General features: G+C 33.5%; 1 protein-coding gene across 8 annotated transcripts in view; it reads left to right on the top strand.

The window, feature by feature from the left end:
- The first annotated feature begins 19 nt into the window (after positions 1-19).
- The window catches only part of LOC106157148 (uncharacterized), a 30573-nt gene continuing 11646 nt past the window's right edge, over positions 20-18946 (top strand). Inside the window, exons 1-7 of one of the 8 annotated variants that reach the window (XM_087014882.1) lie at positions 21-267; positions 3013-3067; positions 5547-5730; positions 9093-9311; positions 10160-10299; positions 13147-13578; positions 17394-17429. In XM_087014882.1, the coding sequence (XP_086871008.1) occupies positions 5573-5730; positions 9093-9311; positions 10160-10299; positions 13147-13578; positions 17394-17429 (985 nt within the window). In that variant the 5' untranslated portion in view covers positions 21-267; positions 3013-3067; positions 5547-5572. Of the gene's footprint in view, positions 268-3005; positions 3068-4785; positions 4963-5546; positions 5731-9092; positions 9312-10159; positions 10300-12045; positions 12333-13146; positions 13816-17393; positions 17430-18946 lie in introns of those variants that run through there. The other 7 variants (XM_087014858.1, XM_087014862.1, XM_087014865.1 and 4 more) reach the window with 7 other exon arrangements.

Here is an 18946-nt window from a genome sequence, read left to right as displayed (position 1 = left end):
TGGCGCCAGCTATTGGGAGCGGAAGCAACAAGTGCCTGTAATTTCCGTTTCACACACGTACCGTCAAGCTTGTTGTGTGTCATTCACTGCCAGCTCTGCGTGTTTTAGCTGTCGCGAGGCAAAGGCCTAGACATCTGTTTGCTTTCCAGGTCATTTTCATGACCAGTTTTATCTCCTATGAAGTAGTGGAAAACTTGGAATTGAAGCGCACAGTGTTTCTGGTGCAAATACCAGTGGACATGTCCGATTTTGTGGCGTAAACTTGCGGTGAGTGTTTATATGTGCTGTTGTTTGTGGCTGACACTCGTCTCCTGTTCCGCCAACCGGTGTCATCAGGGCTTTAAGCACAGGCGACCTTTCGAAATTCTGTACGTCAATTATATTGCCTTATTTGGTATTTAATGCCATGGAGTTTTAATAACGATGGGAGATGTCGATCAGTTAGTGTCACTTTCATATGGACCAGTACATTGTAAATAAAAATAACCATATTGATGTCTTGTCCGTCATTGCAAAATCCTTCCCCATAATCTGCAAAAAGGGGATATGAATAAGTTTTAATTGATGCCCTATTATTTCATTTTGCTTTCCTTTGACTGAGGTAAGGTCATACGAGCTGTATACTAAATAGTCTATTATCTTTCAGGCGTGAATATTTTATTACTTCAGGCAATTCGCTTAATAGAAAGAGGAAGTCTGGTTACATAAATCTTTAAAGATAAACTTAATTTGAATTCATCTGTCAGTATATATATATACGTATATATACTTAAAGATGGGATCACATGGTCAGTTATTAAATTAATTATCGGATTGCATAATTAAAAGACAGTATTGGCTTGAGGATAATCAAGTAACATTGATTCAGCACCATGGAAATATAACACCAATAATGTGCTAATTAACACATGTAGAAGATATTTTTAAAAATGGAAAATAAGTGTGAATGCATGATGATTCGTGCAATACTTTATTTTTTTAACAGTAATAACACGGACAACTGTGTACTGGTATGGTAGGTATGATAGTGTGTGTACCTTGACACTCTCCCTATGTGATATATGAGTACCAGTATGCTATGGTATGTTTGGAAAGTGTCTCAGCTATTTTTCAACAGTCTAGGTCATATAAGATTTGTGAAAGGTAGTTCATCCTTTCAATCAACTATAATAATTTCTGTTAAGAACAGAGAATGAGAAATTTAATAATTTATCTTTGTATTCATCTGTGTATTCATCTGCTATGTCATTCCAGGCCCGTAGCCGGGGGGGAGGAGGGGGTGAAAAAAAACACCCTTTTTGCCAGGAAAAGGTCCCTCCTGGGTAAAATTTTATCTACATACACCAAGGTTCATAGATATGTCCAAATGGGAATCATTAATATGTAAATTTATACTGTTAATCTAAATTCTTATCATAGCATTAGATGTGGTTAATGAAAAGATCTAAACTCCTGTCATATGGATATTTTAGATGTTTCATATGCTTGTATAAGGGTGCATTCCCATAGATTTTAGATCGATCTATCCCTGTGGGGAGTCTCACTAGATTACTGTCAGATAATCCGTCTTAAATGTCCATCCCGCCTACTACAAGCTGTAAGGGGGTAATTAACTTCCGTGCACAGTCGGCTGACTGCAATTTAGCCTGAACCCCCCAGGGAGTTAGGACAATCTAGTAAGGTCAATCTAAATCTCTGGAAATGCTCTCTAAGTCACACTGTATATGAGGCTGTATTCTGATGTCAATATAAACTTAAATTTTACAGTATGTTTATGTTTTGAAGTTAACCCTAAAGAAATATCAGTGTATGGGTGAGTCTTGTTTACATACAACTTTTGTGGGGCACACATGAAACCACTTGATAAAAGGCACACTAAGCACGTGTAGCTACTTGGAACTGCAGCCAAATATTGACAAAAACATCTTCGAGCTACACTCCACACATTATCAGACTGCTTAATTCTCATTTATATCAGTGTGTGATGATGCAGTTTGCTGATAAAATTGAACCCCATTCTTAGAGACTTCAGTAGTTGAATGCTCTAATCCTTGCTTTTTTTTTTGTAGTGAATTGGTTGTTAGCAGGGTTTTTTTCCAAACAAAACTTAATTTTACTGCCTTGATAATTGTTTTTATGCAGGGTGTTAGTGGTTTAGAAAAAGCTAAGATCAATTTGATGCTCTTACTATTAATTTGGAATCACGAGAAGATTAGATACGTGTATGAATAAATAATATATCATACACCCAAGTAAAGCACATTTATTTAAAGAAAGCAATTTTGCTTTTGCACAAAATGTGTCTTAAAAAGGAAGGTTTTAAAAAATTGGGGTACACTTTGACATCGTGGTCTTTAGTCCTCATGTTTTGAGGGTATTATGATTTATATATCATGGTTGCTCATAAACATGTTATTATCTTGGAAGTAGGAGGCATGTTTAGATGAAAAGACCCCTTGTATTGTGACCAGGGGCTATGTAAGAAACGTGAATAAGCACTGCATTTATTTATGGACATGACAGAATAGATCTACCTGCCACCATGGAGAAGATCTGATAAAAAAAATTGCTTTATATTTACTTTGTCTATGGATGCAACATTCATAATTTGGGTCCTAGGTTTATTACACTTTGATGAGACCTTTACCAGTTTCATTTTCATCTATTTTAGTTGAAAACTTAAGCCAAAAAAAAAATATGGTTTGAGAAAAAAAGTCGTAGAACAGTGAAAAACATTTCTTCGGCTATTGATGAATATATCCTGTCTCCTGTTGCCCCTCTCTGTTGTATTTATTCATGGACAAGGGTCATATTTTTGGATGACTGCTCTAGATATATCTACCATTACTACAATATCAACATTCAGATCAACTTAATGTTTCCCTGGGACCTTAAATATATATATTGTAATCCACGATGCAGGTGTGCCACATTTCTATTTAGAAGGTTTTATAATGTTAATAATTTCAGTTAAAATGTGTCCATCTTTTTATTTTTCATCTTAGTATGCAGGCCAAACAATGAGTGAACTACTACAGGAGAATTTCAACTGCTTTCTTTAAGACGGGTGAGTATACAGCACTTTATTTACCCAGCTATATATACATATATGCTAGTGAACTCAATTCTAAATCATACTGTAATAACAGTTAAGGGGGTCACCTTAAGATCTGGCATAGTATGTTATTAGGAGTTAATATATTTTTGAAGTAAAGTTTATCCTCCACTGCTTTTCATGATTTGAGGGTGGTTGACCGCAAATACATGATGCACGTAAGAGTATTGTGTTTTTTATCTCAGTTTGTTCAATTTTGTGATGTGCTTGAGAAACATGACAAACAAAATAGATTGTTTGTTTTCTCTCAGAATATTTCTACTTAGACAAAGAAAAAAATTAAACTTTTCTGATTTAACATAAGGAAGTAGAGTTAATATATTTTTGTTGAAGTAAAGTTTATCCTCCACTGCTGTTCATGATTTGAAAGAGATTGACCACAAATACATGAGCATTGTTTTTTTCTCAGTTTGTGCAGTTTTGTGATATGCTTGAGAAACTTCCTTGCAGCTGGGAAACATGACAAACAAAATTGATTGTATGTTTGTCTCAGAATAGTTTTACTAATACAAAGAAAAAAACTACTTTTATGGTTTAACATAAGGAAGTAGACACTTGATTCCCCTCCCTTTATCAAACAGCTTATGTTGGCTGCTTAGCTCAGCTTGTTGGTGGGGGTGGAGGTGGGGGGTGGGTAGCAATCAAGTTTTTGATTTCAAAGGTTGGAAACAAAATTGTTTTCATTTAAACCCCTCTGAGCATTTCTCAAATAGATTTATTCTGGTCACATAAGGCTATACAGTTGTATATTTACACATACTGTAAATGAGAGTATATATCAATGTGTAGACATTAGTATTATAAGTATAGGGGTTCTGCTTGGAAAAAATAACCATTTTTAAGTAAAGCAAATGAGAACAATCAATATGTGGGCTTTTTCACGGAAATTACAGCATTTTCGGTCAAAGAAAAGATAAAACGTATGCGTATGCATTATGCATTCAGTATATATTTTATATATTGCAAAGAGTACAGTAAATCTTTATTATGTATATGTTCTAAGTACATGTATACATTATGATGTGTCTTTAGTCTGAGTTGTAGATTGGTAATTTATACATGGAATAATTCTTTATATTAACTGTTCCTTTGGATTGTTTATAGTCTTGAACTTGTTTTTACAGGATGTTCTTATTTCTTTTATTAAGATACATTTCTCCTTCTATTCACTGAAAAATTAATAAGAAGTTAAAGATAAGGTGCGATTTCCGTCTTTTATAGTATCTTAAAGACATGCAAAAATGTATGTAGGGAAGAGGATGTTTCACAATGGGAAAATGATAGGAATGGCCCTTATATGAATATCTAATGAAAAGACATATATTACATTAATAAGGCTATATTAAGTGACATATAGTGTCTGTGGCCATGTTTTCAAATGAAGTTACCTTCATATCTAGATAGGTTGCCCCCTAGTTTATTTGGATAAACAAATTGGATTAGAGGTTAGCTTTTAGAATTTACTTGTCATAACATATACATGAATGTTGTTTACAAGAAAAGGAATTTACACACAGTACAAGTGCATACCTTTGCTCTAAGCATTCTCAAAACAGCAACAAGAAAAAATATATATTTGCATACTTCCAACAATAATTGTATGTATTTTTTAGGTTTGAGTTTGGGGTCAGAGACGTTGTTAAGATAATTACGTGTTGTTTTGTAAAATGTGACCCTTGCGAAAACCACTTGTCTTGTTAAGTAGCATCGCTGTGAGGTGCCAGATAAGCAGTTCCTGACAAGGCTAAGTACTTATTAAGTCATGCTACATGTAAACTGTGCTTTGATGGAATAAGCAGCTAGAGTAGATGGGGACAGATGCTGTTGCTGCTGTTTTGATGCTGACAGTAGGTATAGGGTAGGCACTGAGCATTCTAACATAATTGTGGTGGAAGTCAAAAAAAGAAAGAAAGAAAAGAAAAATCATTGTTGTCAAAGTGAAATGTTTATGAACTGATAGTTTTAGAAAAAAATAAGTGAAACTATTTTTTTACTTATAGTAATGTTCAGGTAGTTGTAAGGTGCTGCAGTGGAATTTGTGCATGTGGTTTAAAAATTGAAGGTGTTGCATCTTGTCACAAACTGAAGGATTTCGAAAAAACACCAATTTATTAAGTCAAGGTTTTAAACTTTGTTGTTGAATATTTTTTACTTTGTCTGACCTTTTTGTACACGAAACAGCATGCATACTACATGTATTAATCCTTACACAAGCCTATTGAAACTCTACTAATTCACCTACAAAAGAGTTTTCTTCTGGTGTATGTGTCTGCCTTTTGGGAGCCTTTGTTTCAGATTTAAAAAGATTGGTTTTGAAATGTGTAAATGTTCTAAAAATACTGAATACCAGTATTGTTTTAATTGTTTTATATTCGTGTATAAAAATAGTTTAGTCTTTCTTAGCTCATAATGTACATGAAATTTTTTCCAGCATGTTTTGATCAACAAGCTACGATAATGGCTACTTCAGTAGACAGGCACGTAAGAAGATGGCCAGCTGCAAAGATGGACTTCTTTGTGGACTTAAACCACCTGACAGAGACTGAGAGGGATATCATTCTTAATGTACTGCACAAAGATGAAGAATTACAAAAAGCTGAAGAGAAAAGAATCAAGTAAGAATGATTTAGTAACTGTTGTGTCAGTTAATTTGGCACTATAGATATTAATATACAGTATATTTTTTCATCCTGATGTAGCACCAGCATGTATTTTGAACTGCATGATGATAATTGAAATGGTGTAAAATATTAACTCAAAGCAAATGGAAAACTACAATTGCTGAAAGTCATGAAGCAGAGAAAAAAATGCCTGCCTGCTTGAAAAGCACTTAATGTTTTTTTTTCCTCCCAAACTCTAACCATATATTTTAACTCTTAACTTGCAATAAATCTAGAGCAGAGACCTTAGTTAAATGTTAGAAATTTGGTATTGAAATTAAAGATAAGTACCTTCAAAGTTAATGCTTTTGTTGCATTTGTAACATTACCTTTTACCTCACCTTTGCTCAGGAAAAATGTGATAAGATTGATTTAAAAAAAAAAAGAAAAAAAACTGCGATTTTGTTGAGATGTGTACATTGAGCATCACACAGCTTAGAGAAGGATTCACCTCAAGGAGTCTCCACCTTTGTGTCCCAAAAGATGTGGGTTGATGAAAACGTTGAATACAGTATAAAACTTATATAAGCCGAGTGTTCAGAAAGAAAAAAAGGGACCCCCATACCTTGCCCTTTTAGTCACAGGCCACTAGTTCCAGACACTGGAGATACATGTTATGTGGGGGTGAACAGGACAGTGTTTGGAGGGAGTAAACAGCCACCCTTTGATAGCATGGGGATGAAATCATCTCATGAAAATGAGACTATTTGTTATAATATGACAGCGGTGCTTTGTTATAATTTGTCATGGGTGCCATCGAAGACTTGTGATGTGATTGTATTTGTGTTGCAATAAGAAAAAATGTTAGTATCTGATTTTTAACTAATTTGCAAAACGAAGAGTGCAAAGGTTTTAAGTTAATTTTTAGTTTAGCCAACAACTAATTTTTGTGATATATGAGAAACATTGAAGCAAGTAAATTACTCCATATAAACTGCAAATAAAGTAAATGCCACAAAACTACATATGCATTGGAAAAGGTGCCCAAAATAATTTGAAAAGAAAAATTAGACAACAGCTTAATGTATTGAATAGCTAGCCAATTTACTGAATAGCAGACTTGCTAAAACAAAGCTGTAATAATGAGAAGTATGAGGCAGGCACTGGACCAGCATAGTATATGTCCAAGGAGACTCATTATCCACCTTTGGAATGATAATTTTAGTTGAACTTAAACTGTAGCTTTGTTCTATATTATGAATACCTGTAATGCAGGCAGGTGTGACACACATCACACAATGTGTCCATTTGGTTTGAAAATTGCTATTCATTGGAGAATTATGTGACCTTATTTCATGCTTCAAGAGCGACAAGGCAACAGCATGGAATTCTGTACTGCATTGCCTGTATCTATATGGGCATTCTTATGTAAAAAAAAGTGGTGAGAGGCATAGTATTCTAGTCTATTCATAAAAGATGACCCTGTTCATATTCCAATATTTTTAAAGCTTGGTCATGTTGGTGGAACACTTCTGGTGTTATGAAATTTGCACATAAGATGATTGACATCAGAATTAACATGCAATAAACCCAGACATTTGAGTTAAAGTGCTCATTTGTCAAGGTATTAATCTCTGTCTGGGATTACTTATAGTGTGATGGCTACCAATTTTAGTACAAGACACAAAATGATAATGATGTGATTTAACCTTGGGCTTGGATTAGCTTCTCTTTATTTGCTATTATGCTCAGTGAAAAACTTCATATGAAAATGGTACAATATAAGGAACTACTGAAACATTGGGCCTCTCTTTCAGTTTTGTGTATATTGTTGTTTTTATTTTACCTGCAAAAAATCAGCAGTTTTAAAAGAAATGTATCTGGGTTGTTACAGACATTGTTAGTGCCTGTAATGACCCAGATGCATTCTGTGCTGCATTGCATGGCAGGCTTGTATTTTGTTAATTTTTTTTAAAGATGTCAGTAAAGAATGCTAGCAAATAAAATATTGGTTAGCAGCTGTGGTACTAGTACATTAATTCAAAATATTCTCTAAATTATTTACCAAGAACCATTAATCTTGATTTTTAATGGTATTTACTACATATGCAAATACACACTTTTTAGTTTGCACAGTATATTGACTTTGTGATGATGAACTCTGGCCATGGAAGAAAGTAAAATGTCTCCCACCTTCCCCTTTTTTCTTTACATAGCATAAATTCTTAAAATTTAGGACCAGGTACTATACGGTAGTCATACATACTCTACATGCCATGGCACATTTGTTGTTTTTTTTTTTTTTACCCAGTGAACATTGCAGCTAAAATATGTGGTATAAACTAGTTAGACTGTGTTGCTCAAATAGTTTTCTTTTCATTTCAAAAGGTGAAAAGATTGGAATGTTATACCACTCACTGGAAATGTGTCCCACTATAATCCCCTAACATCAAGTCTGCTTGTGCTGTTGACTTTTGCCATGATTAATTCCTTCAAATATAAAACAGGAATGAGATAATTATTACTTTTAAATGATCAGTAACTGTAATTGTATGTTCGGGGGAAAAATGCAATGCAGGTCCTTATATTATATGGAATAAAACATTAATTTTAATAAAAAATGTCACATAAAACACATCTTCATATGAAAATAAAATTTATCAATAAAAAGACAGCGAATACATGTACCAGTAGTGTCATTTCATTTTATACCTTCTTATTTTGAGAAAATACCAAAAGAAAATTTGTGAAATCTCTCATCTTGATTCCGAGTGTTAGTGGCTCATCATCAGTGTATATAGATGTAATTCATAATATGAGACTAATAAGAAAAGACAAGACCATTATCAAAATGATGCAAATTTTAATCTAATGAAATCAATTTCCAAGCTTCTGTGTTAATACATGATGACATTTTGAAAATTGAATGATTGTTTGTTTACTGCATATTTTATATTCTCACATCATATCATCAATTTATCAGTTTTTGAAACCTTAAAGTCATAGGGGTATTTTTTTAATTTTTTTTTTTGTATCAAAAGGTTTTCTAATGGAGTTAGTTATATAATTTTAAACCTTATTAATGACATTTAAACATCATAACATAAAAATTTTAAATAGGAGATAATCATATCAAGACTCATATTATAGAATGTAAGTCAAAAAATTATCTGGCAAACATTTGAATAAAGTGTTTTGAATAGATAATTAAAATTACCCACTGGTCACTGAACAAATTGTACAGAAAATGTGCTCCATTTTTTTTTCATTTTACAACAAAAATGTGCCTTGTGGACTTTAAATATATATAAACCTGTTTTGTCAGTGCAAAATATTGAATCATTAAGGTTTATGTCATATTCTTTTCATCTCTTTAGCAAATTACGGGCAGATATACAGTTATTGCGAAGACAGGGGGCCTTGAAGCCAGGCCAGGACGCTGAGAAGACTTGCACTAGGTGCCGTAGTGAGCTGGGCATTCTGTTCAACAGTGGCGCCTTCTGCCCCAACTGCCATGCCAAAGTGTGTAAACTATGCAGGGAAGTGGTCCCAGAAGAGGAAGAAGGATGGGTGTGTACGCTGTGTTACAAACAGAGGTACTGGATTTATTTATTTATCGATTTTTGACACTGAGAAGATTGTTGTGCTCCGTTATTTTGATGATAAGTATAGGCTAAAGATACCTGTAGGAACAAAATCTTAATTCTCATTGTTATGGAAGTTGGACCATTTGACCACTCCAGCCTTAATACACCACAAGGTACATGTATTTACCGGTTTTGGTGGATAAAATATGGGAGAAATGGTAAATCACAACCATGACATTGCCCAAACATTTTTGTATTGTAACATTGACTGTAGAATTTTTGCCCCTTTTGGTATCTTTACCTTGTACTCATCTTATTAATTGTTGTTTTAGAGTGTATCTCTCAGTTTATTTCAATCCTGATTTCAAGATGTTTAGTTTTAAAAAATTGATATTGTTGCATGCACTTGCATTTTCTTATGCATAGATATTGTAAAATTTCAAATGATGTTTGGTTTACTTTTATTTGTGATTACCAAATGTTTTGATGATTTAGTTTCACTTGCGTTGTTCCTGTTGTTACTCAGAACCATATATTTGTGCTGTAGTAATGATATGTGGAGAAAGGCTACATTGTCACCTCCCTTGGTCATTGTACATGTAGAAAAAAATTAAGATTCAAATGTAAAATCAACACATTTTGCTGATAAATCTGATAATCTGCTGATTATCAGTATATTTATTTATTTATTTATTTATTTATTTATTTATTTATTTATTACAATTTTTTTTAAGTTTGAAGAAAAGAAAACCTGGAAAAAATGTGAGAGTCACAAAAATTGGTTCTGGGAAACAGATGAGTGTTTGCTCTATATCTTTATTTTGTGTGCATGGTTGTTTTCTGTTGATTTTCATTAGGCAAATCAAAATGCAGTCAGGGGAATGGTTCTATAGCAACCTTATAGCAAATACTGATAAAGTAAGCAGTGGTCAGAGCGGGAAGGTTGTGCTTCTTGGCTCCGACATTGTCAGGGCTTCCATACGCAGAGGTGGCAAAGGTAAGGGGAGGTTAACGTATGGGAAGGTCAAGCTCCTTGGACCAACATATCTTAGGTTGCTGTGAACAGTTTAAATATTATTATATGATTTTTTTAAAGTAACTGATGTCTGAAGTATTTTTGAAGAAATCTTGATGCCTGGTGATTCATTGAAGAAAAAAAATGATTCCACTAAATACAGTTTTTGTGATGTTTGCTATCATGGTATTGAAGTGACTTCTAAAACTCATCAGCTGAACATCAGTATTTTGAACCATTTTATAGCTGTTTGAGGCTGTAGCACAGCACAGCCTTTCTACCAAATTAATGAAAACTGGTGTTATTTGATAGTAATCATTTTATATTAATTTCCTTCCATAATGCATAAATGCACACTAGTCTGTATGGCAATGTGTATATTGAATGTGTAGGGGTGTTATATGGGTGTGTTCACTTTTATTGTTTAATATAAATAACTGATAAGGCTCAGAAACTACTGTATATTGGTAAATACGTGGTAGACCTGTCCACATTGTGATAAGTGTGAATTGTGTTTGCACAACAAACACATCTGTTAAAAAATACGAATTAAGATGTTAAAAAATCTCACTTGAAATGAGGACAAAGAAATAAAGACTGCATCACTTACATGTATTACTTGGCTTGGAGACCAAAAAATTACAAATATTTCTCTAATGCCTGCATTAAGATTGTTGCACTAAGGCATTTTCTCTTGCTTTAAACTAATTGTTTTTTGTGGTGTTTGATATGGTTTCTGATCAGAGAGTTTGTATGCATGTTAATAATTCATGTTAACCATCTCCCATTCTCTATCCCTGTGGATTTGCTTGTATGGCTTTCAAAGGAATATTGATTGTTTGGATTTACATGAAAGTTTTTTTGATTTGGATGTTTGTTATTGATCAGAATAGACTGTGAAGGTGTCTGCCAGAAATGTTAGTGTATTGTGATTACGAAATAGGGAGCGTCTATAAAGCCCTGAAGATGCAGTTTCAAATTTGTGTGTATTTTTAGTATGCAAAATATACTAACAAAGGGAAAAAACTTATATTTAATTGTTCTACTCATGCACATGGCCTTGGTTTTGCAGTTGTACCAAAACCTTTGCTTTCACACTAAAAATATTGCCTTCATTTACATAAGACGGAATAATTTGTGCCAAGCTATTATTACAATAAAGCCTAGAGGAGGAATCATTAGTATTCAAGACATACATATAAAAAAAATGCCTCATTAAAGGTGGGAGTTTCAGTGGTAAGCCCTCTAGAACAGACAGTGAGTGGTGGCTCAGTATTTGAGTATAGAAACTCATATTTAACCCTAATTACAAAATGACAGCTTATCTACAGAGAACACCGTGGTGCACAAGGTCACCTCATATTGTCTGGGGCACTTAAGCTGAAATATGCCATGACATTTCTGAGATCAGATTTTTTGCTCCATGCTGGGCTGCTTTTGCCACAAATTCCACTAAAAGCCAATCATTTTTTTAGAAGAATGAATATTGATTTAGTCCTTATAATTTAGTGATTAATTTAATAAAAGAAGAAATTTTCTTTAATTTTTTTTGCATTGATTTGGTTAGTGGCTTTGTTAAATTTTGGTTAAAATAGGTGTTGAAAAACTCAAAGAATTTTACCTTGGCTTTTCCATCATTTATTCACTGTTAAAAAAAAATTGGATTTACATTGTATTCATGTCAAGTTTAAAATAAGATCAAATATTCTGAAAATAAGTTCCTCTGACACATGGGTCAATGCCTCTTGCTTGAATAAATGCAAATCGCTGCTTTGCTTGTTTACCAAAGGATCACAAAGAACTTGACTTGACTCTGGAACCTGCCAGTCATTAAAGCAGCCGGGTGATATATAGTATTGATCAATACACAATTATTAAACACTGTTCCCAACTGCTCGCAGGGAGAGTTGGAGTCAGTGTTGTATAGACAGTTGCAAGGATGAGTCGTGAGGAAGGCACTTTTACTGAGAGGTTCAAAGTATGGGCTACCATTGTTGGGAGTTTGCATGAGTTAGGTAGGTGAGGGTGCCCCAAGTGGGTGATGTGTTTTGCTAGCTTGATGTTTTTTTTTTTTTCACTGAGGCATCTGGAGTTTGCAGCCGTTTTGCTAGTTGACAATGATTGCAGAGGAATGTGTTTTATAGTTGTTGACACATTTTACTGTGTTTCCAAATATAGTTGGGAAAGAGGCAGATCCCTAGCTAAAAATTGAATATCATTAAAGAAAACACTCAAAGTATCGCTTTGTTAGCTAAGTACATGAGTTCAAAGCAATTTTGAATTGAAGATGAAAACATTTAAAAACATATCCACCTGAGTTCTCCCTGGGGAATAGAGAATAAAGCTCAGACATACCATGTTGTAGCAGATGCTATCCGTGCTGTTTTCATTAAATATTGCTCTTCAGAAGTTACTTGGTACTAGCCTACATTTTTTTTGTTTTTGTTTTTTGAAAAAGTATTATCTTCAGGATAACTCCAATTGTATTTGGTCAGTATACACTGGTTGTGTGGATATGTTGCGACTGAGTGCTCAAGAAAGTATTCTAGATGTAACTTTAATACATATATAATTTTTTTAAAAAATCAGTAGAGATAAGATTATAAGGAATACAAAAAGTATCTGAAATCAATTTATGTCTTGGAAAAATGCACAGGCTAATTATTAATTTCAGACACCTTTTGTCATTGCAGTTTTGAAAATTGACAGTTTATCAGAATCATATTTTTCACCTCTTTATTTTGGGAAATAATGGAAAAAAGAATTTTGTTTTTAAATGATATGCAAATCCTGTAATAAAGGGATCTAATTTCTTTTTTATTTTCCTAGCTCGTACTGTAAGAGAGACCTCCTTCAACAGTAGCATTGATGAAGAATGCAGTGATACCCAGAGTACAGCTGACGGCAATCGCTCAGACTCTGCTGAGAAGAGAAAACTGTTGGACTTGGTGAAAGGATTAAAAAATGATTCACCTGAGCAACAGCGTGTGGTGGTAAAAAAAGTAACCTCAAAAGGCCTGGCAGACGATTCTGACAGTAGTGACAGTGGACCCGACTCACCAAAACTATCCTCACAAAGAAGAAGTCCCTCTTTAAAGAGCTCTTCCGCTATCTCTAGTGATCGCACTACAATCATCTCCACTTCTGATGAAGAAACTCCATCAAGGACTCCTGACGTTAAACAGAAATCCAAGCACAGGCCCCCAGGGGGACATGACATTCAGATGGATGATGTCCAGGCTTACAAGGTCAGAGGTCAAGGTCAGTTAAACATAGACAAAATTAATAATCATCCTCCAACTAAAAATAGGTATGATTTACAAGGTCTGAAAGAATCCAACAATAACACTGTCCCACTTAGCCAAGAAGAGGAGGGGCTTGAGAGGACAGATGGGACTGAGGATTTTACTGTGGAAGAACTGACGCAAATTAAGTTCAAGCGCTGTTCGTCAAGACGGGACAATGGCTCAAATGCATCTGCCAGGGTTTCAAAACAAAGTAAGTATTTGTCTCCTGTTGGTGAAAAGCACTGCAGTTTTATTTTACTTTTTTTCATAAACAAGCAAAGCTGTTTGTACATAACCCTTTAACAAATAGACCAGGTATTGAACATTTTCATTTTCATTTTTAGGTTTGAGGGTTGTTCAGTTGGTGTTTGGAGTGGTTTTTGTTTTTCAAATTAGCTAAATGTCAGGATCAATTGAATGCATTATTGCGATTATTTTTATCTGGAGAAGCATTAAGGCAGATTTAAAGACAGGAAGGTAGCAGTGTTATATGCACAAAGTTGGATGTTTATGCTTTCTTTTATCTGTTGATGAACCCCTGGAAAATTGGATTCCTCATGGATTTTTTTTTTTTTTTTTTTTTTTGGAGGGGGGGGGGAGGATATCCAAATATCAATACATGTTCAAATATTTGTTGGCCAAAGTATGTTTAGGCTTATGGGACATTCTGTTAAAAAAAAGGGTTTGCATGAATGAAAAAATCCTGTTAGCTTGGTAATTACTGTTTAAAATATTTTCTTTGGTTAAAACATCTTAACAAAAAGTGTTTGGCATTCAATAAGAAAGGAAAACCCTTATCATAAAAAACATGCATTGCAGAAGGTAAAATTAGTGTTTTTTTTAATAGCACAAAATTAAAAGTTGTCTTTTTTCCCAATGGACAGTTACATATTCATCATAATTAATAATGCTTTAATTGAAACTTTTGATAAATTATTCATTTATACATAGTTGTTTGATCTAGGGTGTTGTAACAAAATAAGATGCAAAAAGAAGTCTTTCATCTTAAGTTTAAGTCCAAGAAGTTTGTCATTTCCATTCTTTGACAAATAATCGTTAGCAGTGTTAATTTACATGAACAAAATGCTAATTATACAAAAGAATGAACATTGTGATTTCAAATGCTATTTTTTTCTCCCTTTTCCTTACTTACTGTATGTGGTCACTGACATTTGGTACCCCTAGAGAAACAAAGCAATCCTATGGATTAGACTGATATATTGATTACTTGGTATGCACAAACATGGGAATGACAGTGTTATATTACAATAAACTACTATGGTGTTATCACTTGGTAGACTAAATCTACCATTGACAGCTGCTTTTTTGGCTTTATTAGAAATTTACACAATCAGAATAAACCTGTGATATAGAAATAAAACACCTGTTTCACGGGCCTTTCCACTGCTTGAAGAACAAATTTTGTACATTCTCACCAACTTCAAAGTTGAGACTTTGACAATATTTGATAATCAACGTTAAAGTTACAAATCAACTTTACACAATGTGTAAAAGAAGGCTATCTGTATGTCCTGACTGTTTTTCTAGGTAATCTACCTGCCCTTTACGAGGGAAATCTTCAATCATCCTCTAACACAATGTTATCTTATTGTACATCAACTCTTCTTTTGTCACCAAGGATTGATTTTGTAAATCAAGTGTTGCCGCACGGAAATTAATCTTTGGTGGAAACAGCCTTTTGTCCAAATTTCAAATGCCCACAGGGAAATACCATTTAATGAATATTTAATCTTTTGACCTGAATTTCAGGCCAATCTATCCCCGGGAATCTTTTATGCAATTATGTTTTACCAAAGTTCAAGTCCCGATGACAAAACTTTTAATCTTTTGAAGACATCAAATTAATGTGAAAAAAAAAGGTTAAATGTGCCCAGCACAAGATTTTTCTGTGAAAAATTTTCCTGGGGTAAACAATTATTACAACTAACCAACTTTGATCCTCCTTTCCTGACACTAGTTATTCAAAATCTGGGAAAATGAAAAGTCCTTAATCCATGCCTAAGCATGGGTTTTTGAAATTTTGGCATCACTTATTATAATAAGTGCAAATTTTGGGTTGCACATGATTCAAAACTGTTTGTTTGTGTCAAGATTTGTTATGAAATGTTGAATTATATCATTTTTGGCAACATTCATGGCATTTTTTTTTTTGTTAGAAGTAATCAAAATGTATTAATATATTACTTGTCCTTAGCCAAGTTCAACATGAAGTAGTTTATGTACTTTCAAGTAAAAAATGTGTGTTTAAAATCTAACAATTTGTCGTTTTAAAATTCCATGGTCTTTTGTTTAAGGAATCGATCTGGTCATTTGGTCAAGTTAACCAGAATTCATTATCAGTCTTAATTTTAATATAGAAAGATAGAATATAGAAAGATTATCTTGAAGAGAAAAGATGTCCTCTGTGTATGAAGGGTTATTTTAGTCATCCAGTATCTGTAGGCAATAATCATGTCAGAAACAGCCACTATCTTATTGGAGCTGCCCCTGAGCACATTTTATACAGTGTATTTAAAATTGTACCCATTCATATATCTTACTTTTCTTTCCTTTCCTTATCTGTTGTAAATAACTTGGATATATATATGTGACCTTGCATAGCAAATGGTATCAAGAGTTCGAGTACCCTTATGTTTGACAGTCATTGTCTTCAAATATTAATAGTCAGCAGCCAACTGTCTGTGTATTTTGCTTCCAGAGAGATTTTAGTCTGGCTGATAATGTCTATTTTCTCCACAGATAATAAATTAGGCAAAGTTAATTTGTGGTTCAGATTGATTTTTATTCTTTGACAATGCACGCAGGAATTCAAGTTGGAGACTTTACTAATTGGCCAAATTAAGTAACACAAAAATGTCATTGGTAAGGAGAATGACCCTGTCTTATTTGATTTATGAAGCTTTTACTGTCACATGATGGTTTCTTCACTTACTGCATGAGGTGTAGAAAAAGGCACTATTGATTCTTTAATCTTATTGGAAGGATATCATAAATGTAGCCAAACAGCTCACTTTTTTGAAGGGAGTTAAATCCATTGCGCCTCTTGAATAGTTTTGGAAATAGGCTGCCCCGCTGAATTATTTTTGAACAGTTGTGTGATTTAGATAGGTGTATTCTGTCACCAGATAAATACATATTACATCCCAAGGTGTGATGATGTGTGTCTTACCTTTTTACTGATTCTTTTTACACTGAGCTTTTTGGTCTGATGTGAGATACCTTGTTTATTTTAGAACTTCTGGTCTCCACCTTTGGTGTTTGGTGGGCCCTAGATGGAACCTAAGTGTTGTCCATCTGTCAACTATACACTATCCATAGCAACACAATAATCCAGTGGTTTACAGGCATCTGCTTGAAGATGATGTACCTATTAGTTAAAAAAACTATAAACATTTATAGAATGTATTGTTTTAACACCAATTTTTGACCTTTGTAAAAAGATGATTTCAGAGGAGGAGTAAAACATTTTAGATATCTGTAATGATTTACTCGATATCCTCTGGAACATGCTAAATAACATATTTGAATGAATTTTCACACATATTGAATCCTAGGTGAATAGTTTTATTAACTAGGTCATGCATGTATATATCACATAGTGGAGTCTGGAATTCAGATGATGGGAATGATAATTTGCAATTGGCAAAAACAGTATAATTAAAAATGCTTTGTTCATTTCTGACATTTTCTTGTTACTTGGAGCTAATTTCTGCAGAAATAAACATTCATTTTAAATGTAAATATATAGCCAATTTTTCTTTATGTTAGGCTCATTTGATGTTCAGCTACAAGGAGGATTTGATGGTAATTATAAAATGGGGTTTGTGAAGCATGAAGAAATGGTTTGATATTTAAACCATAGCTTTTTTGTTTGTGTTTCACTGCATGAGGATAGTTTACTCTATCTACAAATACATGAACAGCATGACTTAGCTTTCTAGATTTTGTTCTGAGGGATTTTTTTTTTAATTGACCTATACTCTCCAGAGGGAATTATCCCTTTCAACATGTATAATTCTGTGGTGATGGAGGCAACTTAAATGATTTGATGGATTATGTTCTTGTGTACTTTATCCATTTTGAGGAGATATATGTATGATTTTGGGAAAGTTTTTAAGTGGAAGAGGAGTTTGCGTCCTGGATAATTGAAGGTAGATGGACTTGATGTTTTTTCTTTTTTCATTAAATGGGGTTGTTATATATATATATATATATATATATATATATATATATATATATATATATATATATATATATATATTTTGAAAATGGTCTTGATATAATGCTGTGCACTTGTGGATGACTGATTTTTCATTTTTTAAATAAAATACTCAACTTTTTGGCAGTATGATTATGATTATGATAGTTAAGTCTTATCTTAATTGATGTGACAGTCCAAGTCAGAACCACAGAGTCAGTATCCACATGAGACCTGTCCCTAAGTTAACCAGCCAGCTTTGATGACCATATCCACAATATACACTTAAAACATTGTTTGTTTGGTATTTTTTATTCAGCTGAACCTGGTTTTTATTGATCGGGCTCATATTGAGTTTTATTTCTTTCATTTCCAGTGTTGGAGTAGTACATTTGCACACAATCAAATTCATAGGATTTTGCTTATTATAAGAGCCTATGAAGAGCAAACATGCTTCAGTTTCTTGTAATTTTCGTAGGGAGAGTACTGCATAGGTTGCTGAAAGTAGTTCATGCTGCTGCTTAACAAATTAGTGATACCACTGACATAGGGGAATTGCATGCATGATCTAAAAGTGCTTTAGTTTTGATTTATCATTTTTGCTTTGAAGCTTGTCATTTTTTACAAGACCCCATATTCATCTGAAAAAAAAAGCACAACTGTCATTGAAACTAAAATTTTGGCCATTATATAACATTAATATATTTTATATTTAAAAATATATATATACCCTTGGAAAGACTGCCAGTCAAGTGGCATTGAAGATGTCCTGTTATCAAACCCTGAATTGTTTTAACTTGTCAAAGTATTCTAATGCTTCATATCTATCCATCCATCCGTCCGTCAACAATTCAGTCATAGTTCTGTACTCAACAAGTGGCTAGTACCAAGAGGGGGTATCATGGTTCAGTTAATTTATTGAATCTGCATCTCTTTTTCAAGTGTTGCTCAACAAATACAACTATACTGCTTTCTAATCTTTATAATTCATGCATTCATAATTAAAACAAATGCTGGATTAAATGGACTTCTTGTACTTTGAAGGTGTTAGAGATTTTACTACTGTTTTTTGAATTTGATTAGTGATTTACAAGTGCATTTGCTAATTCTATTTTATGATGTA

Source organism: Lingula anatina, chromosome 1 (genome assembly GCF_051362555.1).
Source record: "Lingula anatina isolate TDL-2025a chromosome 1, LinAna3.0, whole genome shotgun sequence".
Taxonomy (NCBI): Eukaryota; Metazoa; Brachiopoda; class Lingulata; order Lingulida; family Lingulidae; genus Lingula; species Lingula anatina.
This window is presented reverse-complemented; position numbering and strand designations above follow the sequence as displayed.